General features: G+C 42.5%; 1 protein-coding gene across 1 annotated transcript in view; it reads right to left on the minus strand.

The window, feature by feature from the left end:
* Nucleotides 1–1,760: 1,760 nt before the first annotated feature.
* Nucleotides 1,761–23,806, minus strand: part of cwh43 (cell wall biogenesis 43 C-terminal homolog) — a 36,585-nt gene continuing 14,539 nt past the window's right edge. Inside the window, exons 6-16 of the mRNA XM_003225318.4 lie at nt 22,891–22,979; nt 21,732–21,986; nt 19,978–20,103; nt 18,827–18,906; nt 17,842–17,947; nt 9,671–9,806; nt 8,898–9,047; nt 6,906–7,050; nt 5,330–5,391; nt 4,248–4,403; nt 1,761–2,873 (exon numbers count right to left, since the gene is read on the minus strand). Of these exons, the coding sequence (XP_003225366.3) occupies nt 2,795–2,873; nt 4,248–4,403; nt 5,330–5,391; nt 6,906–7,050; nt 8,898–9,047; nt 9,671–9,806; nt 17,842–17,947; nt 18,827–18,906; nt 19,978–20,103; nt 21,732–21,986; nt 22,891–22,979 (1,384 nt within the window). The 3' untranslated portion in view covers nt 1,761–2,794. The remainder of the gene's footprint in view (nt 2,874–4,247; nt 4,404–5,329; nt 5,392–6,905; nt 7,051–8,897; nt 9,048–9,670; nt 9,807–17,841; nt 17,948–18,826; nt 18,907–19,977; nt 20,104–21,731; nt 21,987–22,890; nt 22,980–23,806) is intronic.

Genomic DNA, 23,806 nt, shown 5'->3' on the forward strand with positions numbered 1-23,806 from the left:
TACCTTTCAGTACTGCTGTCTGATAAGATCCTTAGAGAAGGAATACTCAGTGGTTTTGTTTGCTCCTTCCTCTGAAATGTAGCCAGTTTAGTAATTGTCAGTTTCTCATCCATGTACTGGGGGACATGAAAGAAACCTCCCCGCAGGATAGTAACACATTTGGGCGTCCCCTGGGCAAAATCTTTGTACTCGGCTGATTTTTGCACACCAGAAGTGACTTGCAGCAAGGAATCCCACTGGAGCATTGCAGCATAACAAAATACCCGGGAGTTACTCTAGATTGTGCTCTTGACCTATAAGAAGCACTGCCTGAATATCAAGCAAAAAGTGGATGCTAGAAATAATATACGAAAGCTGACTAGCACAACCTGGGGATCACAACCAGACACAGTGAAGATATCTGCCCTTGTACTTTGCCACTCTGCTGCTGAATACACATGCCCAGTGTGGACTCGGTGGATGTGGCTCTTAATGAGACATGCCACATTATCACAAGATGTCTATGCCCTACACCACTGGAGAAATTATACAGTTTAGCCAGCATTGCACCATCTGACTTCTGTCGGGGAGTAGCAGCCAACAATGAAAGGACCAAGGCATTGACATCTCTGGCCCATCCTCTACTCAGATATCAGCCAGCAAGTCAACGCCTTAAATCAAGAAATAGCTTCCTAAGATCTACAGATATACTCATAGGAACACCTCAGCAAGCGAGAGTCCAAAAGTGGCAGGTTAAAATCCGGAACCTCAATCAGTGGCTAATACCAGATGAGAAACTCCCTCCTGGACACAAAGAAGATTGGGTGACTTGGAAAGTGCTGAACAGACGGTGCTCTGGTACCACAAGATGCAGAGCCAATCTTAAGAAATGAGATGACATATGAGTGTGGAGAAGAGCAAACCACAGACCACCTATTACAATGCAGTCTGAGCCCTGCCACATGCACAATGGAGGACCTTCTTATAGCAACACCAGAAGCACTCCAAGTGGCCAGCTTCTGGTCAAAGGAAATTTAGTATAATGCCAAGTTTTTAACTTTGTTTGTGGTTTTTCTACACATTATAACAGTATTCTCAATTCACTTCTGACACGATAAATTAAAATAACATGTACTAAACAGAACTCGCACGGCTAAACTTTCAAGATGAAATTGGATCTGCTTTCTTTAGGGTTTTTAGGCTTACTATTGGTTTACTTTAGTTGAAGACAATTGTACCCAAGCTAATAGAATCCACAGTTTCTTCAGATGGATGGTCACAATTTATCACAGTTTTGAAAATTACTTTTTTTGAACTACACCTGATTTTTTTTAGTTTTATTTAGTACCAATTATAACAATACAATAGAAAATATAACAATAATAATGATGATAATAATGATAATACAAGATATAAAGAAAAATTATGATGTTCAATCTTCCTCTCAATTGTTATATATACACATATAATTATTCATACATTTTTCTTTAAGTTGTATTAAAATTGATTCATTTCCATGACCAAGCCTTTCTCATCGCTGAAACCAAAAAGGAGCAAGTTATTTTCTTTTTTTCACAAAAAGTTCATGTGTGATACAACACCCAGCTAGCCAATACATCTTTAGCCCAGCCAGCACATACAATCATCAACATTCTGTTGATGTTAGCCCAGCCAGGGTATAATCCAAAATGTACACCAAAAATGCTGAATATTGTGATATGAATTAATAATGCACTTTTCATATTCTGCACAATGCTTCTTCTGGGCAAACCAAAGATTATGCACACCAATTAGGATTGGAACACTGGCAATTTATTTAGTTATTTCTTTTGATTCAGAAGTTAAATGATCTAAGGCAATACAAAATTCAATTCTGCATCCAATATATATATGAAATATACAATGCTCAATCTGAATATATGAACACAACTGGGTCCAATATGAGTGATCCTCTCTAACTAGAAGAAATTAAAAGACCCAGGCAAATCCTTGTATGACTCAATTCTATAGACCAGTGGTTACCAACCTATGGTCTGTGGACCACCAGTGGTCACCAAGAACTAAAATATGGACCGCAGCCTCACTGTTACTACACGGTTGCAACAAGAGCGACTGGTCTCGCGAAACCCTCTCATAGTGCCGGGCAATAGGGATGTCAGGAGGGAAGAGGCTGACTACTCAAGAAAGGCCTCCTGACTGCTGCTTCTCCTCCTTCTCCCTCCCCCTTGAGTGGAGCCATTCCATGTGGTGCCTGGAAACGGGGGTGCTTTGGTGTCTTCATTTTTAGGCTTGTTCCTGGGGTTATTTGGGGTGCTGATTCAGAAAAATACATTGGATAAGTCACATCGGCTCTAAATTATTAAATATGGTTTTCTGTGGGTGAGCAGATGGTGATGACTGGATGACATATGTTCTGTATCAGAAACTAGAGCAGATGCGGTCTATCCAATGCAATTTTCTGAATCAGCACCCAAATAACTAAACCAAATCTACCGTTGACCAAAAACTGATTCGTAACTCCTTTGGTACTAATGATCAAAGTGGTCCCTGGTCAAAAAAAGGTTGGGAACCACTGCTATATATTCTCATACCTGGCAGTAAATTCAATCAATGAAGTGGAACTTATATCCGAGGAGATAAATGTAGGATTGCACTAAGAATTACTTTAAATGAGCATGGTCAATTCAATTGGATCATGAGACATTTACAGACTTGCGGTGGTTTTTAATAGGTGCTTCTTATCTCTTTTGGCTTTGTCATCGTCGTTGATTTCTCCTTCTTGGAACTGTGTTGGTGTATTAGCTTTCTAGTCTGCTTATTTGAAATACTTTGGAGTGCTCATGTGAAAGCGATGATTCAACTCATAATTGTGTTCTGCTTTATAGGAACCAAACCTATAAATAATAAATCTGCGTAAGAACATAGTTTTGCTGTATCACGTAAATATACATATTCCTTTATAGCATAATCAGAATTTCAAAAATAGCAAGAATCTACATGATTTGAATGAAACCATCTAATTTGACTTTTCCCTATAGTAAAAGGTAAAGGTTTTCCCCTGACGTTAAGTCCAGTCGTGACTGACTCTGGGGGTTGGTTCTCATCTCCATTTCTAAGCCGAAGAGCCGGCGTTGTCCGTAGACACCTCCAAGGTCATGTGGCCGGCATGACTACATGGAGGGCTGTTACCTTCCTGCCGGAGCGGTACCTATTGATCTACTCACATTTGCATGTTTTCAAACTGCTAGGTTGGCAGGAGCTGGGGCTAACAGCGGGCACTCATTCCGCTCCCGCCATTTGAACCTGGGACCTTTTGGTCCACAAGTCCCTATAGTGCCCTGCTATTAATTTCTACAAGTTTTTAAAATACCTAAGCCCTTTCTGTCTTTGTACACTTATCTGGAAGAATCCTATATACAGTTATCTGCAAGTATATCTTAACTGAGCAGATACAGAGGATTGCAATATAAGTGCTGTGGAATCCAGTGAAATTTCTGCAATAAAATGTATATGGTAATACAGCACTAGCTTCAGTTCAATTACAAATGAAAAACTAAACACAAAACCTCAACATCTGAAGATTATTTCTTTAATATATCACTCGTGATAGAAACAGAATCACAAAATTGAGTCTTTTAAATCCACACTGTAGGTATAGACTGTTCAACAGTATGTAAAAGAGCCGGGCTTTAGCACAACAGGTTAAACCACCAGCTGCAATAAATCTTGTCAGTCAAGAGGTTGACAGTTTGAAGCCCAGGTCAGGGTGAGCTCCAGACCTTTAGTCCAGCTTCCACTTACCTAGCAGCACAAATGTAAAATGTGAGTAGATAAATAGTGACCGCTTAAAAGCGAGGAGGTATTAAGGCACTCATAAGATAATGCCAGCGATTCAATAAAAAAGGAGGAAGTTATGAACAAAGCTTTTTGGCAGGGAGATGGAGCGACAGCACCCCCCCCCCCCCCCGGTGGCCAGAACTGAGCACAAGCTTCCAAGAAGCCGAAGATGGGAAAAGCCCATATACCTCTGTTTATGCTCAATTGTCTATGTATAAACAGCACTGAATGTTTGCCATATATGTATGTTCTGCGATCCACCCTGAGTCTCCTTCGTGGTGAGAAGGGCAGAATATAAATACTGTAAACAAACAAATAAATCAACAAATCAATAAAACTTCCCATCTATCATTTATGTGCAATTCTGATTGGAGTTCCCAAGCTACCCTGTTGAAAATGTTACACATCATTTATGTTTAAAATACACTAACCGTGAATTGAAGTGTATTTCTTTAGGGACTTCACTGGGGTCGATGGTGAGTTTGTCATTGTCAGCATAATTATCTGGGTCATCTGGGATTCTAAAAGTTGCCATCTGGAGTTCAGAGTCACTCAAGTGAGCATGAGATATTCGAGCATAGCCCAATCTGCCATAAAGGTATACAATGTTGTCAATGTCATAAAATATCCAATTGCTTATACAGTAATTTCTGACTCGGGATTTCAAAACTAGAATCTGGCCTTTGTGATTGTGTTCCGTCTTATAATGTAAAAGACAACTTTTAGCATCCATCTGTAGTTAACTGTTTCTGAACATGAACTGAAATCAGCATTCAGCAACAACAGGGAATAATTTGCTACAGAGACAAGGCTTTGCATAATAGGACTTCTGCCTCACCTATAGGCAATCAGAGGTGGCTTCCTAGACAGGAGTTGCTTCAGATGTGGGAATGACATCAAGAAATATGGGTGCTTTGCTCCTTCGCCTTGCTTTTGGGCATTCTTATCAGGTGCAAATACTCTAAACTGGCACTTGGCCACATTTGTTTCAAGTCTGCATTCCAACCTTGACTTCACAAATTTCATCATTCGCAGATTCTCACAAAACTAAAGAAATAATCTAACTATGTTTTGGAAGATATTTGGAGTGATCATATATACCTTGGTCACCCCTTGTTCTAGGACTTTAGCAGAACCACTACCGAATCCTGTGCAAAATTCAACCAAGACTATCAGTAAAAATTATCCAGTTCTGCAAAGGGTGAACTATTAAAGCTGATTATTCCCTCCGGCAGAGGGTATAAGCAATACTTGAAATAGACTGGTCCTGCCAAGCTATTTGGGGCTTTAAAGAGAATCCACAGCACTTTCCACTGCTTAGAAACACACTGGCAGTCATACAGTTGTTACAGAATTGGTGGTATATGTTCTGAGTGTGCTCCCCACCCCTCGAGCAATTCCTGGAATGCCTGCAATATGTCATAAAGTGAGGACAAACATAAGGCAAGAACAGTCTTTAGAACAGTAGAGAAATGGGCTAGAGGGAAACAATCAAGTTATTTGATAGACATACCTTATTAAGCCACGATACATTATATAGCTGCACCACCTGTCATGATCTGTGTTGTCAATGTCCTAAGAGTAAGTGAATAGAGGCCAAATGAAAAAATCATTAACAAATGATGTTCTCCCAGATTCAAGAAAATAAATATATCACAATATGTTTGTGTGGTTTGGAAAACGTGAAGCTATACGTTTTTATAAAAGTGCAGTCTCTGAACATGGAAATTCTTGCACATGACTAAAGAAATGTATTGAGTTTGGACCATATGGTGGGACAGCTGACAACCATTTATATCATCATAGTAGCATTTTTTCCAAAGCTACAACTATGGGAACTGCAGCATATTATGATCATGTTCTTGAATAACTGGGAAAAACTAACGGGAACTGGTATGTAGTGAGACCTTGGATGAACCAGGTGACAACCAGAAATATGTAGAAACAGAAACTGCTCCAGACAACATGTGAATGTGAGATAAAATTTCAGAATATTTATACTATTCCTTCCAGCAAAAGGTATACACTGAATATATATTTATACTATGGGGAAAATGTATAGCCCTCCAGATATTGCTGAATTGCACCTCCCATCAGCCTTAACCAGGGCAGCCAGTGTCAACCGTGTGTTGACACTTGCAGTCTATAATATTTAGAGGGCTGTACACTCTTTACTCCCAGGTACGCAAGAAGGATGTAATTAAAGAAGTGAGAGCTGATAGGGACCTCATCCTGACTGGATAATGATGGTTAATAGTGGTTAAGGCTACTTCAAAGTTGACGTCCTTGCCAAGATCTAAGCATACCAATCCGGAAGTAAATCAGTGAATAGGTATTTTTGCCTCCAGCGGGAAGGTAACGGCGCTCCATGCGGTCATGCCGGCCACATGACCTTGGAGGTGTCTACGGACAACGCCGGCTCTTCGGCTTAGAAATGGAGATGAGCATCAACCCCCAGGGTCAGACATGACTGGACTTAACATCAGGGGAAACCTTTACCTTAAAAGGGGGAAAGGTCAGCTTCCCATTCTTAGGAACCTGTAAGATCTTTGATTCACATGTTACATTTATATGTAGAGGTTTGTGTCTTAGTCTACACCACTTCACATTTTCACCTGGAATCCACTGAATTTGGTGGGAATTACTTTTGAGTATATGTTGATAACATTGTACTGTTAAAGTTGGTTAGGGGTGACAATTAAGGTGATCAGATACAAAAGGGAACAGAATTGCCATCCATTTAGTTATTATGTTTAGGAAGGAATTCCTGCAGAGACAATTTGGCATGACACACAACTGTTACAAAAAAACCTGCAAGTATGCATCTTCGTTACTATACAGCTACTCCTCTGGACAACACAGAGAGAAAATGTTTTGGCCTTCAACTCCCAAAAATTCGAACAGCTGGTAAACTGGCTGGGATTTCTGGGAGTTTTAGGCCAAAATTCCTGGGGACCCACAGGTTGAGAACCACTGATCTATTGGAACATAAAGCTATGCCCATGTCACTGAGCTGTCCTGTAACAGATCTTGACTTTTAAAATTAATTAGTAGATACATTGTTATGAACACAATTCATGTTGTAATACCTTAACATTGCCATTTTCAACTAATTGCTTGTAATCTCTGGAACCAGGAGATGATGTGACATATCCTAGAAATGCAACCTGATCAGAACTCATCCTCAGTAGACTGGAAGCAGCTTCTGCTTGGAGCTTTCTATCCAAATCTTCTCTGAAAAAATTGATAAAATTTTAGAAAAACCTTTTCTAAAGAAAAGATGATGGACACTACATGAAACGGGCAACAGCAAAATAGAGGAGGAAAAGTGGTGGTGTCTCAAAGAGCAATGGAAAGAAGGATGTGTAGTGTGACAAAAAGAGATACAGTCAGCAATAAAGAGCTGTGCCAAAGAACCGGAGTACATGACGTGGTCAAGGAAATCTATGAAGTAAAAAGAAGACGGGCAGGGCATATATTACGAACAAAAGACAATCAATGGACATGTCGACTCACGAACTGAATACCAAGAGACCACAAGCGGCCCTTCGGCAGACTTCGCACTCGATGGGTTTAACCAATGGTTAAGCTGTTCGGCCAGAAATAGAAAAGCACAGGATTGTGTATTTTGGCAAATGATAGATTTGTGTGAAGCCCAAAGGAGTGGATCGACGATGGATAGGATAGGATAGGATAGGATAGGATAGAGGGCACTACAAACATTCTTGGCAATCTCCAACTACAATTCATGGCTGTTGAAAGAATAGTCCTATGCACATTCAGGATATGTTTGCCATAAGACACTGAATCTGACAAGCATCATTTTTGTATAACAAGCAAATTTAAAGAAAGGATTTATTTTTTGCCATTCCTCCCTCCGGAATCTTTTGCCAGAGTGTTCATCTGTAAATTATCAGGGTTCACAATCACAGATACAATGCAACTCCTGGGCTCTTCATAACACCTCACAACATTTGAGTAACCAAATTATGAGAAATTAGTATAGGTGCAATCAGATCTCTCCTGGTCTATGAAAGTAATCATCCACAGCCTGAAAATATTCCATAAAGGAAACCTTGATTTTGCCATTTTATATAAGGGATGTCATTTTACTTCCCTGTTGTATGCAATGAGACTCAAGCGTCCATGGATTTTGGTATCCAAAAGGTGTCCTGGAAAATTAAACTTCAGCAGATCCCAAGTACCCATTCTGTTCACACATATTAATCCAGCTTTACCCCAGTAATGTCATACTAGCTGGAAGTGATGGGAGTTGTAGGCCTGGACTAATCAGGTCTACAGTTCTGTCATACACACAGAAAACTATGGTTCAAAAAACCTGTGAGTTATTTTCTCATAAATGACTGGAGAAAAAAAGGAAATGTTATTGAGATGATGGATTATGGCCTGTTAGGATCCTAATCTATAGGAGTATTGCATTATGACCTTTTAGGATCAAAGCCTACTGGGTAGCAGAATTTCAGGAAGTGTTCCCTTAGTTTACTGAGTAATGGAAGATCACTAGGAACATAAATATCTTGTTTCTATTCAATGCTCTCAGCAGACAAAGATTCAAGTAGGCTTCTTTTAAAATAACATGTTTGTTTTACTCACAACTTCATGTATTTAAATATACAGGTACATTTCTTGTCAGGTTAAGCTTTAAAATGTTTCCGCTTGTATCTTTAACTTATAATTTTTAACAGTCTCTTTAAAACTATATTGCTTTGTATAGCTCTTTTTTTATAATAGTCTACTTCCAAAGAAACTCAAGCCTCAACTGACTTCTAATTTCTAACACTGGCTTCTCCACACAAACAGACTCAAGCCTCAACTGACTTCTGTCATCCTTTTAAAACTGAACATTCTAAACAGTCACTGAACCAGTCTGCTTTAAGTACATAGAGCTAAGGAAACTGCAAGCCAAAGAAGACATAAACTTCAGGAAATAAACCGACACAGACAAACATCAAATAGAGGAGGCTTAAAAAGGTTGCTATCTCCAACCATTTTAAAAGATGAAACAAAAATGTATGATTTTCCATAATTTTTCCTCTCTAGGAAATTATTTTCATACATACTCTTCATTCCCAAAATGAGCAACGACAAAATCCACCAGCTTCCCTGTAAAGTTTACAGTCATGGAGATGGCCGGTGCTATCTCTCCTTCAGGAGAGGGGAGAAGATGATGCCTGGATTTCACAATCGGGTACCTTGACAGGACCATTATCCTGCAATACAAGTAAAGAAACTTTTAGCTTCAAGGTATAATGTAAACCAACATGGCTCCTCCTGAATATATTTATTGAGGAGGAGATTCATCCAGCATTGAAAGGCTATTGAAAATAGCCCTGACTTAGAAGGATTCGGATATTGTTTGTTTATATGTTTATGATGTATGTTTCTGTCTAAACATTCCCTAAGGTGATATTCAATTTGAAACTGAGCCTAATAGCCAATAACCTTTTATTAATGCCTCCTACCAGCCATCATTTTTACTTTTTTGCTGGCTACATTTAGAATTGTTCTGCTGTTTACTACAGTTCCCAGCCAGAAACATTACTGAAGGTGGATCTACACTGCCCTATATTCCAGGATCTGCTTCCACATTATCTGTTTATCCCGGATTATATGGCAGCGTAGACTCATGTAATCCAGTTCAAAGCAGATAATCTGGAATCAGATCCTGGGATATAGGGTGGTGTAGATCCAGCCTACCAGTCTTCATAGAAAACCAAGAGAGATGATAAGCTCTTTATTTGTCACAACACATTATTTCCATTGCAGTTTATATAACACAGATATCTTTAATTGCCTACTTCTCTGTCTTGGTATCCAAATATTCCAGACTCACCCCCAAGTATGATCTCGGGTACTTGGGCCAAAATCTGTATAAAAACCAAGTTTTTCTCCTAACCACATGGTTGGATCATTATTGCCCATGAATGGCTTAGAGGCATCACTTTCCACAATAGTAATGAAATCTGCACCTGGAAAACACAAATACTTTGAAAAAGGAGTGTAACCAATTCAAAAAGCTTCAGTAACTTTTTGTCTAGTGCTGTTCAGGACAGTGGGAAGTGAAAAGCTTGAAGATCATCAACTATTTCATCTTTATTTATTTTTCTGTTGTTTATTCTTTATTTTCATCCTGCCTTTTCCCAATACAGGGATTCAAGGCACTAACAGCAAACATGACAATATATAAATTAAAAACAGAGCAAATGCATTAAATAATTAAAAGATGAATGTAAAAATGTAAAATAAATAAATAAAATACAATAAAAATACTTTTTTGGGACACAGATTCATTCCTCCACCAAAAGTTGAGTATGTATATATCCATGTATGTACCTTCAAATCGCCCAATGCCTTAGTGGCCCCATGAATTTTAAATATCCTCTGAAATAATGCCAACAGTATGTGGCATTTATAGGGGGTCCTCCCAAAGTGGGGCACCTACTCCTTTATTCCCATGGCATCTAAAATAGGGAAGGGATGTAGCTCAGGCAATGCAGATGGTATACACCTGGGACCCCAATGAACCACTTTCAACCAAATCCCCAGACAGCGTGGCCATTGCAGCCTCACTCCAAAACTTAACGTTTTCTAGCTCCATGTCAAAGAGCTGGAAAGCAGTGGGAACTAGGTTTCTAAATAGATCAAGATGAAATAAGACAATTTCCTGTGCCCCTGTGTCAGCAAATGATAGCTAATGGCAGACTTTTGATCAAGAGACTGACCCGGTCCAATAAGTTTGTGTTGGGCAAAAACTTTCAGTTTATAACCCCTTCTTTTTCCTTATAGAGCAATGGTTCTCAACTTTTTTTTGACCAGGGACCACTTGGCCAGAGACCACTTTGACCAGGGACCACTTGACCAGGGACCACTTGACCAGGGACCCCTTTGACTAGGGATCACTTGATCAGGGACCACTTTGACCAGGGACCACTTTGACCAGGGACCACTTTGACCAGAGACCACTTGACAAGGGACTACTTTGACCAGGGACTACTTTGACCAAGGACTACTTGACCAGAGACTACTTGACCAGGGACCACTTTGACCAGGGACCACTTTGACTGAGGACTACTTGACCAGGGACCATATTAACAGGAATCACTTTGACCATGGACCACTCTCTAACATTAGTACCAAAAGGGTTATGAATCAGTTTTTGGTCAACTTTAGATTTGGTTTGGTCATTTGGAGTGCTGATTCAGAAAATTGCATTGGATAGACCACATCAGCTCTAGTTTCTGATATAGAACATTTGCCATCCAGTAGTCACCATCTGATCACGCACAGAAAACCATATTTAATAATTGTGATCCCTCATGGGCCTTGTAGTCCTGCTCCTAGTGCCATCGTGGCAGATGAAGACGAAAACATGGGGTTTTCGCCGGTTCAACAAGAGCCGGAGTCCTTTCACCTGCCGGATGTTGATGTTTGTCCCCAAGAATTCAGTAAAACAGACCTTGGACATTCCTCGCCTCCGTTCCCTAGAAAAGAATCCTACTGTGCTGACAGAGGAGTCAGGGAACAGAATCGCAGGAGTTTACGGATTGCTGCCAAACAACAGGCTGATTAGACCTGCTTCCCTTGGGAAATTCTAAGGAGTCTTGCATCTGGACAAAGTTGGGTTTCGCTTCCCGTTCTCTAGGGAAAGAGGTTGTTGGCGGGAAAACGAGACCCCAATATAGGTGCCTGACGCGGGAGAATCTTTGCGGAGTCAAAAGAGCAGCTTCAGGAGTAAGATCGTGTGTGGACTTCGTAACCCCAGTTCCTTGCTTCCCGGATTAAGTATTCAAGACTTGCCTTGCTTGCTTTTAACCACGGACCTTGTTCTAAGAATCACTGTTTGCCTTGTATCCAGCCTTGTATCCAGCCTTGTATCCAGCCTTGTTGTCAAGCTACCTAGGACTCCTGAGACTCAGACATTTCCCCACACTATTGCTTGGCAATAGTGTGTGTTTCGGTATCGGATAAAAACTTTGAACTCTAATATCATTTATTGGACAATACATTTTTGGACTATATTTGACCTCATTTGAAGGGTCTGCTTCTGAACTATATTCTTCACTTGTTTTTATTGCTTTTATACATTTCCTTAATAAAGATATTAGATAGAGATTGGCCTCCGTGTATGGTTCTTGGTGCCCTGCTGCCAGGGGTCTGACAGTTTGACTCCGCCACAAAAGCACCAAGCAACCTAAGGCCAATATGTCTGTTACACCAGGAGCCGGAGCGGGCGGCCCTACCCAGCTACCACCCAGTTACACCATTTCCCAGGATGAATTCAACCGGATCCGGGACAGACTTCGAGAGCAAGAGGGAGAAATTCGGGGCTTGAAGGATCACGGAGTCCGACTCCCTGCCCTAGCACTACCAACCAAATTCTCCGGAGAAGCCTCCAAGGTTCATGTTTTTCGTCGCCAGTGCATGGCATACCTAGAAGCCCGCCACACCGAGTTTCCCCAAGAAGATGTCAAGGTGGCATGGATTTACAGTCTCCTAGATGGACCTGCGGCCACATGGGCGATGGCGCTGTACGATGCGGGTTCCACGCACTTAAACACCGCACAGGAATTCCTGGTCCATCTTCGAAACACCTGGGGAATCGAGGATGATGAAGAGGCGGCCGGCCACAAACTCCGACGCCTCTTCCAAGGGGACAGACCGCTGTCCCGGTACATAGCCGAGTTCCGGGTGTTGGCTCAAAACACCGGCTGGAACGACATAGCCCTCAGAGGACAATTTCGCGAGGGCCTCAATCTTGAGATGCAGGAAGAAATCTCTAAGGTGGATCCCCCTGGGACTCTTGAAAGACTCATTGCCCATTGTTTACGGGCTGAAGTCCTGCTCGCCAACAAGAAACAGTGGCTCCGAGGCCAGAGTGGAAGAGCCGGAGTAAAACCCCCCTCTTCTGCCAGTGTCCAGCCTCGTCCGGTATGGAGACCCCCACAGCCAGCCACTAACCCCATGGGAAGCAAGGAGGAGCCGATGCAACTGGGCAATGTGCGCCCCAGGCTGGATGTTGCAGAAAAGGCCCGCCGCCAACGCTTGAATCTGTGCTGGTACTGTGGGAATGGGGGCCACTTCGCCAGGGAGTGCCCAGCCAAGAAGAAGCCCCCCGCCCATCTGGCGGCGGCGTCCTCCGCGGAAGCGGAGGCTGCCGAGGCGGCTGGAACAAAGCCGGCGGGGGAAGCCAGCGACCGGGTGTAGAGGGGCTCGCCAACCCGGTCAAAAACTCCACTCAAGAGCCGCAAACGGGGGTCCTATTTCTCCTGGTGGTCACACTGTGGTCAGTAAAAAAGGGACCCGTCATGATCCATGCCATGATAGACTCAGGGGCAACAAACAATTTCATCGATAGAGACTATGCTAACTCCCTGGGACTACAATATCATGATTTCAAGAACGCCCGGGTGGTGCAAGCCATAGACGGCCGACCCCTGAAGACAGGTCCAGTAAGCCAATGGACCGAGCCCACCAGAATGTGGATAAGAGAACACATGGAAGAAATCTCCTTCTTCGTTACTGAGGTTCCTCATTTCCCCGTGATCTTGGGTATCCTGTGGTTGACACTCCATGACCCAAACATCTCCTGGTCTAACAGGGAACTGCAGTTCGCTTCAAAGTATTGCCAAAACCATTGCCTAGTCGCCAGGGTCTGCAATGCCACAGACACAGAACCCATCATCACCCTGCCCAAGAAATATTCGGATTTTTGGGATGTTTTCAATGAAAAAGAAGCCGAGAAACTACCCCCACATAGACCCTATGACTGTGCCATTGATCTGGTGGAGGGGGCCCCAATTCCGCAAGGACACCTCTACTCCCTGACTGAACCAGAGCAGGAAGCTCTCAGGGAGTTTATAGAGACAAACCTCCGCAAGGGGTTTATCAGGCCCTCCCAATCCCCAGCCGCTTCCCCGGTGATGTTTGTGAAAAAGAAATCAGGAGACCTATGCTTGGTCGTGGACTATCGAGCACTGAACAACATCACAAAGCGGAACCGCTACCCATTGCCACTGATCGCGGACCTATTGGATTGACTCCGGGGGGCCAAGGTTTACACCAAACTGGAGCTTTGCGGGGCTTACAATTTGGTTCGCATTAGAGAAGGGGACGAATGGAAAACCACCTTCCAGACCAAATTCGGATTATTTGAAACACTAGTCATGAATTTCGGATTATGTGGAGCCCCCGCAACATTCCAGCATTTTGTCAATGATATTTTCCAGGACTACCTAGACCGTTTTTTGATTATATACTTGGACGACTTTCGGGTGTTCTCGAAATCACAAACAGAACACGATCAGCACGTCAGAATGGTGCTACAACGATCATGCGGGATCATGGACTATACGTCAAGTTAGAAAAATGCGCCTTTGATTTGCAAGAAGTAGACTTCCTGGGATACCGCGTCTCGCCACTAGGGCTATCCATGGACCCGGCAAAAGTTTCGGCCGTGTTGGAATGGCGGACGCCAACTAACAAAAAGCAAGTACAGCGCTTCTTGGGGTTTGCAAACTACTACCGCAAATTCATCCCAGATTTCGCTTGCTGGTCTGACCCAATCACCAGCTGTATACGAGGAAAACAGCCTTTCCGCTGGACAGAACAAGCTGAAAGGGGTTTCCAGCAGCTAAAGCGATTATTCACGACCCAGCCAATTCTACAGCACCCTGATCCAAAAACCCCTTTTGTTGTTCAGGCAGATGCCTCCGATGTGGCAGTAGGGGCTGTGCTGATGCAACCAGTGGGAGAACATTTCCATCCATGTGCCTATTACTCACGCCAACTAACAGCTCCGGAAAGAAACTATACCATTTGGGAAAAAGAGCTCTTAGCCATAAAGACAGCCTTTGAAAACTGGAGACATTGGTTAGAAGGGGCCAAATTCCCCATTGAAGTTCATACAGACCATCGGAATTTGGAGCACCTAAGGACCGCACGAAAGCTAAACCAAAGGCAACAACGCTGGGCTTTGTTCTTTGAACGTTTTGACTTCCGGATCCACTATGTGACTCCTGCTCAGACCAAGCAAGCAGATGCCCTATCACGAAAACCGGAGTATGCAGCAGGGCGCAGAGACACCTCAGAAACACGATTGCTGCAACCCGAGAACTTTGCCACGCTCACAGTGGGAAATACCAAATCCACTTCAATTGAGCCAGCTCCTCCTAACCCAAAAACCCCAACCACAGAGTCCCTTCTCACTCAAGAGATTAGGGCCAGTCAACAGACAGATGCCTGGGCCCAAGAACAGATCCGCCAAGGACTACGTTTCCCTTTCTCATGTAAGAACGGTCTATTATGCTACAGGAACCATGTTTACATCCCTCCAGGCCCCGGCAGAGAAAAAGCACTTCGTTTGTGCCATGACAGCAAGCCTGCCGGACATTTTAGGCTATTCAAAACCATGCACTTGATCCTGCGAGATTTCTGGTGGCCCAAGATTCGCAAGGATGTGGAAAATTATGTCAACACCTGCCCTGTATGCCAGCGTTCCAAGACGCGAAGGGAGAAGCCGCCAGGGCTACTGCATCCCCTTCCCACACCTTCTCGCCCATGGGAGATAATTTCCGCGGATTTTATCACTGATCTACCACCATCCCTTGGATTCACCACGATTCTAGTAGTGGTGGACCTTTTCACCAAGATGGCCCATTTCATCCCCTGCGATGGCCTTCCCACGGCCAAAGAGACCGCAGACTTATTTCTTCAGCATGTATTCCGACTACATGGATTGCCCAAGAGTTTGGTCACTGACCGTGGATCTCAATTCACCTCTCGTTTTTGGAAAGCCCTGCAAAAACTATTGGGCATAGACTCTCGTTTATCCTCAGCTCACCATCCCCAAACAGATGGACAAACTGAGCGCACCAATGCCACTTTGGAACAATATCTTCGCTGTTATGTAAACTACCAACAGGACAATTGGGCTTCCCTATTACCTCTATCAGAGTTTGCATACAACAATGGTGTCCAGAATTCAACTAAAGAAACCCCGTTTTTTGCGAACTATGGTTTCCACCCCCGTTTCTTCCCTCCCATCGTGGAGACCTCAGAAGTCCCTGCAGCAGAGGATTGGCTACAGGAACTCACAGCGGTGCAAGAACTCTTGCACCAGCAACTTGATCAAGCCAAGGAGGACTACAAACGTCACGCTGACAGCCATCGCCAGCCTGGCCCCGAGATCAAGGTAGGAGATCGGGTTCTGTTGTCCACTCGCTTTTTGCCCTCCCACCGTCCCTGCCGGAAGTTAGATGCCCGTTTCATTGGTCCCTACCCAGTGGTGGCACAACTTAACCCCGTGACTTTCAAACTCCAACTTCCGTGCTCCATGCGCATTCATCCGGTGTTCCATCGTTCCCTCCTCCTTCCGGCGGATGGTGTACGCCGCGACGTGAGCCGGCCGCCCCCCGCCCCTGTTTTAGTGGACGGAGAGGAGGAATTCGAGGTTCAGGACATTTTGGATTCTCGCTTCCACCGCCGCCGCCTTCAGTATCTCATTGACTGGGTGGGTTTTGGCCCAGAAGAACGCTCCTGGGAAGATGCTTCCACAGTCCATGCCCCCGACTTAGTCCGCCGCTTCCACCAGGCCTACCCTTCCAAGCCGCGACCCCGCGACTCTCGGAGAGGGGCCCTGCATGAGGGGGGCCTTGGGAGAGGGGATAGTGTGATGCCTCATGGGCCTTGTAGTCCTGCTCCTAGTGCCATCGTGGCAGATGAAGACGAAAACATGGGGTTTTCGCCGGTTCAACAAGAGCCGGAGTCCTTTCACCTGCCGGATGTTGATGTTTGTCCCCAAGAATTCAGTAAAACAGACCTTGGACATTCCTCGCCTCCGTTCCCTAGAAAAGAATCCTACTGTGCTGACAGAGGAGTCAGGGAACAGAATCGCAGGAGTTTACGGATTGCTGCCAAACAACAGGCTGATTAGATCTGCTTCCCTTGGGAAATTCTAAGGAGTCTTGCATCTGGACAAAGTTGAGTTTCGCTTCCCGTTCTCTAGGGAAAGAGGTTGTTGGCGGGAAAACGAGACCCCAATATAGGTGCCTGACGCGGGAGAATCTTTGCGGAGTCAACAGAGCAGCTTCAGGAGTAAGATCGTGTGTGGACTTCGTAACCCCAGTTCCTTGCTTCCCGGATTAAGTATTCAAGACTTGCCTCGCTTGCTTTTAACCACGGACCTTGTTCTAAGAATCACTGTTTGCCTTGTATCCAGCCTTGTATCCAGCCTTGTATCCAGCCTTGTATCCAGCCTTGTATCCAGCCTTGTATCCAGCCTTGTTGTCAAGCTACCTAGGACTCCTGAGACTCAGACATTTCCCCACACTATTGCTTGGCAATAGTTTGTGTTTCGGTATCGGATAAAAACTTTGAACTCTAATATCATTTATTGGACAATACATTTTGGACTATATTTGACCTCATTTGAAGGGTCTGCTTCTGAACTATATTCTTCACTTGTTTTTATTGCTTTTATACATTTCCTTAATAAAGATATTAGATAGAGATTGGCCTCCGTGTATGGTTCTTGGTGCCCTGCTGCCAGGTGTCTGACAATAATCTAGAGCTGATGTGGTCTATCCAATGCATTTTTCTGAATTAGCACCCCAAATAATCCCAGGAACATGCCTTAAAAACAAAGACACCAAGGCTCCCCCACTTCTAAGCGCCACATGGAACAGCTCCGCTCAGGTAGAAGGAGGAGGAGAAGCAGCAGTCAGGAGGCTTGTTGTCGCACCTTTCCCCTACTGACATCCCATTGCCTTGGCACTATAAGAAGGTTTCACAAGACCAGTCGGTCTTGTTGCAGCAATGTAGTAATTTTGAGGCCGCAAACCATGTTTTAGTTCTTGGGGACCACTGGTGGTCTACAGACCACAGGTTGGGAACCACTGTTATAGAGGAAACCCTTGTTCATTCTGTAGCAGATAGAAGATATGGGAGGCCTAATGTGCAATCAGTCAGATCAATCAATCAGTCAAATCATAACCTTATTGGATGTACCTGTTTGATTCAGCAGAATAGCTGATTGCTCTAGATTAGACCACCCTTCATTATCATAACCAAACCTGAATGGCCAAATCAATGCAGAGAAGACTTTTTTTGGAGGCTAGATAAATTGAAAAGAGAAAAAGAAGAGAGTATTGTTTTCTTTTCATGGCAGCAGTATCAAATGGCATCAAATGAAATGTTGGATAAGGCCAGTTTCCATCACTAGCTATAAACCCTACTGAACATTACTTAAATAACTGCTTTTGCTTCATCCCATGTTTCCCTTACATCTTCCACCCCTATCATCTTCCCTATAGCAAGATTTTGAGGGCAGGGATCAGTATTGTTAACGTGTGAACATCAGGAAAGCACCATGTTGTATGTGTGGGTGTGTGTATACAGTTCATTGTGAAGGATACATAATGCATAATAGTGTAGGAGATGGTAAAGATGAATGGCAACGCATCATCCAGACAGCATTCTATACATTGTTCCATTCACTTTGTTCCAAAATACTATTTTATCAGGAGATATTCAGGAAGATAAAATATTAAACACGTACCAACAAAGTGTTTAATTAAGCCAAATAACTTGTAGGAAAGCTCTGATGTTTTTTAATCTTGGTTTTAATGTTTATATGATTTTAACTGTGTTCCCTGTTTCAAATATTTATGACTTTATGCATTGTTTTAACTTTTGCTCCATGCGGTCATGCCGACCACATGACCTTGGAGGCATCTACGGACAATGCTGGCTCTTCAGCTTAGAAATGGAGATGAGCACCAACCCGCAGAGTCTAACACGACTAGACTTAATGTCAAGGGAAAACCTTTACCTTTACCTGTCTAACTTTTGTACTGTATTTTTTTTTGTTATGTTGTAGACACCTTGGGTCTGTGCTCAGAGAAAGGAGGGATATACATTTCTCAAATAAATAAATAAATAAATAAATAAATAAATAAATAAAATGTATAATCAAACAGAGCAAATAACTCACCCCATGGCCTAATTTCTTCTCATAAACTTTATATCGCAGTCCTAATCCTAGTAAACCTATACCAACAAATAGCCACAAAGCTAGAAACGGAAGATAAGAATGTTTGAACAATACAAATAATGCATTAACACAAGGATTGATTTATTAGGAGCCTACACATTTGTTATTAATATATTTTTAATCGTGTCAGAAGCGACTTGAGAACATACTGCAAGTTGCTTCTGATGTGAGAGAATTGGCCAACTACAGAGACTTTGCCCAGGGGACGCCCAGATGTGTTACCATCCTGCTGGGAAGCTTTTCTCATGTTTCTGCAAGCTAGAGCTGACGGGTGGGAGCTCACCCCATCTCACGGATTCAAAACGCCAACCTTCAGGTCAGCAACCCAACCTTCAAGTCAGCAGTTCAGCCAGCACAAGAGTTTAACCCATAACTTACTAAACCTACAGACTTCAGCAAACCATAATACTAGAACTTCTGTAACAGAGCAAAACATAGCAGTTTCTTGCCAACGTAATATTACGTTCTTTTGCAGAATGGTCTCTGATCATTTTCCATTACTTTTCTTCCTCAGCACCTCAATATTTTTACCTGTCTTTGATTGCCCTGTGTCCCCTAGTTCCCATGTGGCCACAAAGGGACACTTTCTGCATTGAGAGCCCAAAACATTCTTAACAAACAACAGAAATGACATCTGAAACTAAGCATAGGCCTGTGACTAACACTGTCACTTTTCCCCTTCTGTATGACTTTTAGCATCTTTCCTTGAAGAAGCCAGTGAAGCTCTGAAACTTTGTATACTGTATTTTCTGCATTTTGGTTGGTCAATAACAATATTACTCTTTTGGGGATTTTGTATTTTGTTGTATATTCCATTACATTCTTATCCTGATCCTCATGACAGTTATGGACCAAGTTTAGTATATCATCCAAAGTGGTCCAACACTTACAGTAATTAAATCTTTTGTGCTCAGCATAGCCCCCCAATCCTGCACGTTGACAGCATAATACCTATACGTGTCTATTAACACATACAATCCATGGAATTCTATGAGACTTGTTTTCCTGTTAGTTTGCATAGGATTGCTGCTTTGATATTCTGAAAGTCAACCGCCAATTTGCTTTTTGGAATGAAACAAGGTTATACTTACATAATTTGATGTATTTTTCATTTTGTTTGAAGAGGAATTTGTTACTATTTTTTACATTGAACAGGCAGTGAAGATCTTTCCTGCAGTCAACTAGCGTGTTTAAGATAATCAACATCATGACAATCCCTGTAATAAACATATGATAGATTTGGGATTTTTATGTTGTACAGTAGAGTCTCACTTATCCAACGTTCTGGATTATCCAACGCGTTTTTGTAGTCAATGTTTTCAATACATCATGATATTCTGGTGCTAAATTCGTAAATACAGTAATTACTATGTAGCATTACTGCATATTGAACTACTTTTTCTGTCAAATTTGTTGTATAACATGATGTTTTGGTGCTTAATTTGTAAAATCATAACCTAATATGATGTTTAATAGGCTTCTCCTTAATCTCTCCTTATTATCCAACATATTCGCTTATCCAACGTTCTGCCGGCACGTTTATGTTGGATAAGTGAGACTCTACTGTACTAACTTGGGTACCCACCATTGCCCGGTTATTTGAAAAAAAGCAATTTTTAATTGTACAAAATGCATAAGGTTGTGGATGAACAACAACTCAAATCATGCCAGGTTAACCCCGAAAAACTCCATCAGTACTTAAAGTTTGTTATGTCAGGCAAATTTTCTCTAGATCAGTGGTTCCCAAACTTTTTTGACCAGGGCCAACTTGAACAGGGACCACTGTCCAACATTAGTCCCAAAGGGTTATGAATCAGTTTTTGGTCAACTTTAGATTTGGTTTGGTTATTTGGGGTGCTGATTCAGAAAACTGCATTGGATAGACCACATCAGCTCTAATTTCTAATACAGAACATATGTCATCCAGACATATGATTCAGTAGTTGCCATCTGCTTGCCCACAGAAAACCATATTTAATAATCTAGAGCTGATGTGATCTATCCAATGCAATGCTCAGCTCTGCAGAAAGAAGCAGAAATAAAATAAATAACATAAATAAATGAAGAGGAAGGAGGTTCATGGACCGGATTTTTGTTCTCATGGCCCACTGCTGGGCCTTATCCCACAGGTTGAGAACCACTTTTCAGTATGCTCTCTGGCTGTAGGGTAAACTACAGCTCCCACTATAGTGAGTCACTCCCCTCAAACCTCTCCAGTAGGTTGAGTTAGTCATGGGGATTCTGTGTGCCAAGTTTGAACCAGGTTCATTAACAAAAACAAATGAGTATCCTAAAGGCGCCAGTTCCCATCTAGTCTTGGATGCTAAATAGGATCAACTCTAGAAATAGCTTGGATGGGAGACCACTAAGGAATATCAGGTGTTGTAGGCTATATATTTTGAAACACAAGTTTCAGAGATAAGAACTGGAAAAACCACCCAGAGTATTCCTTGCTTAAGAAAACGCTAAGAAATTAGTGAAGTTGTTATAAATTAACTGAAGTCCCTTCTACGCTGACATATAATCCAGATTATTGAAGCAGATTATCTTGGCCAGGCTGCGGAGCAGCTGGTTAGTAATCAGCTGTAATAAATCACTATTGACCGAGATGTCATGGGATCAAAGCCCAGGTTGGATTGAGCTCCTGACCATTAATAGCCTAGCTTGCTGCCTACCTAAGCAGTTTGATAGGACAGTCATCATGTCCTTTCAATGCTGAATTTCAATTGTGTCAAGACAAATGGGGAAAGATGGTGAAAACCTTCTAAATTGCAACTTTACACCTTCTAAACAGCAAGCACAGAACATCTGATGATTTCTTTTGGTTAAGAAAGAGCAAACATACCTAGAAGAATGTGGGATTTTTCTCTAACGTAAATTCCACCAGGCACAAATTTGTAAGCTGTACACCACACACAGAAGAACACTTCAAGCACTAACATGAACATGGCAGTACCCATGGCTTTCCCGGGATGTAAACAATTAATAAAACATCCGGTTATGCGTGGCCACATGCACATTGTAAAGACAGCAAGAAGGTCACCAGCAATGGCTGCATACCATGTTTGTAAGACAAGCAGGCCAGCAGCTCCTCCTGCCCCTAGAAAGAGACAACATAAATGATGTTACATCATGGGATAGTATTTTTTAATTTTCATTCAAATGCACACAGCACCAAGACATTTCATGACCCGCAACTGATAATAAACACAACACAACAGCATTCACATGCAAGCAAAGCAGGTTCTGACTTCAGTAAAACAGAAGCAGTACATATTGATCTATTCACATTTGTATGTTTTCAAACTGCTAGGTTGGCAAAAGCTGGGGCTAACAGCAGGAGCACACTCCGCTCCCTGTATTTGAATCGCCAACCTTTCATTCAGCAAGTTCAGCAGCTCAGCGGTTTAATCCGCTGCGCCACTGGGGACTCCGTAATGACATACAGAGATTCAAATTTTCCGGCCAGAACTGGGATATTTTCGCAACTGAAAATCTCGCATTTTCAGGGATTTGTAGCGATTCTTCCTATATTTTCAGGTGATCTTGTTTAGCCACCCTCCATTTTGAACCGGGAGCTCCTGGGATAAAGGTACAGTGTGGATGGACCCCAAGAGAGTGTGACTTGCCAAAGGTCACTCAGTAGGTTTCCGTAGCTAAGAGGGAATTTCAACTCTGGTCTCCCAATGCTCAAACCACTGCAGTTTAGCCTGACATGATAGCAAATAATAACAACAAATCTGCACTGAACTGCCTGAATTTCCCAAATTAACAATTTCTCACATCACTTCAAAATATCTTTAACTTGCTATGAATTCCCTCCTTCTCTAGTAACATTAAATGGAGCTCATACATGTGTTCATAAACTTCAGCATAGGTGAGATCAGCAAGTTTCACCTCCATATATGTAAGCAAAAGTGAATTCTACTTTTTGCAGGATTCCAGCTTAGAATCATGGTTATATAAAGTTGAAGGACTCCAGCAAAAGCATACAGTACATTTACCTGCAAGACACCAGACACAAAGTGCAGGGGTAGACCAAGACCAAAAGGAAAGCATCACTCCATGAGCCAGTCCTAATAGGACTACACCTCTATAAGTTGAAGCAAAAAAGAGAGAGAACAGAAGATTGCCATGGTTTTGTTAGAAATCGGGGAAACAAAGTTTAAATTGCATTAATTTCTTTCCTCTTGGGAAAAATCATAGAAAGTGATTCAGCATACATTTGACAACTATTTTGACAATCAGGTTGTTGTCACGACCCAGGCTGCAGAGCACCAATAACCATACACAGAGGCCAGAATCTATCTAATATCTTTATTAAGGAAATATATAAAGTCAATAAAAATAAGTGTAGAATGTAGTTCAGAAGAAGACCTTTCAGGAAAGGTCAATTATAGTCCAGGAAAACAATGTCCAATATAAAATATTAAGGTCCAAAGTTGTAATCTAATAACCGAAACACCCACTTTGCCAAGCAAAGTGAGGGGAGATGACAAGGTTCTTAGTCCAAGGAACTTGAGGCAAGGCTAGGAAGTAAACTTGATTCTTGGAACACAAGGCTTGATACAAGGCAACAAGGAACGAGGAACAAGGACAAGATCCGTGGTAAATACTTGGCAAGGTCCGGGAAGCAAGGCAAGGTTGGAAACGTGAACGAAGGCTTGGAAACAGGAACGAGGCTTGGAAACAGGAACGAAGGCTTGGAAACGGGAGTAGCGCTGTCCACACACAATCTACTCCAGTTGCTGACGAATTGACTCCGCAAGATTCCTTTGGGGCAAGGAACCTAAATAGGGTCTCGTTTTCCCACCAAAGAACACTTCTCTGGGGAATCAGAACCGAAAGTCAATCTCTGTGTCCAGATGCATGACTCCCTAGAATTTCTCATGGAAGCAGTCTTAATCAGCTGAATGCTTG

This window comes from Anolis carolinensis, chromosome 5 (genome assembly GCF_035594765.1).
Source record: "Anolis carolinensis isolate JA03-04 chromosome 5, rAnoCar3.1.pri, whole genome shotgun sequence".
NCBI lineage: Eukaryota > Metazoa > Chordata > Lepidosauria > Squamata > Dactyloidae > Anolis > Anolis carolinensis.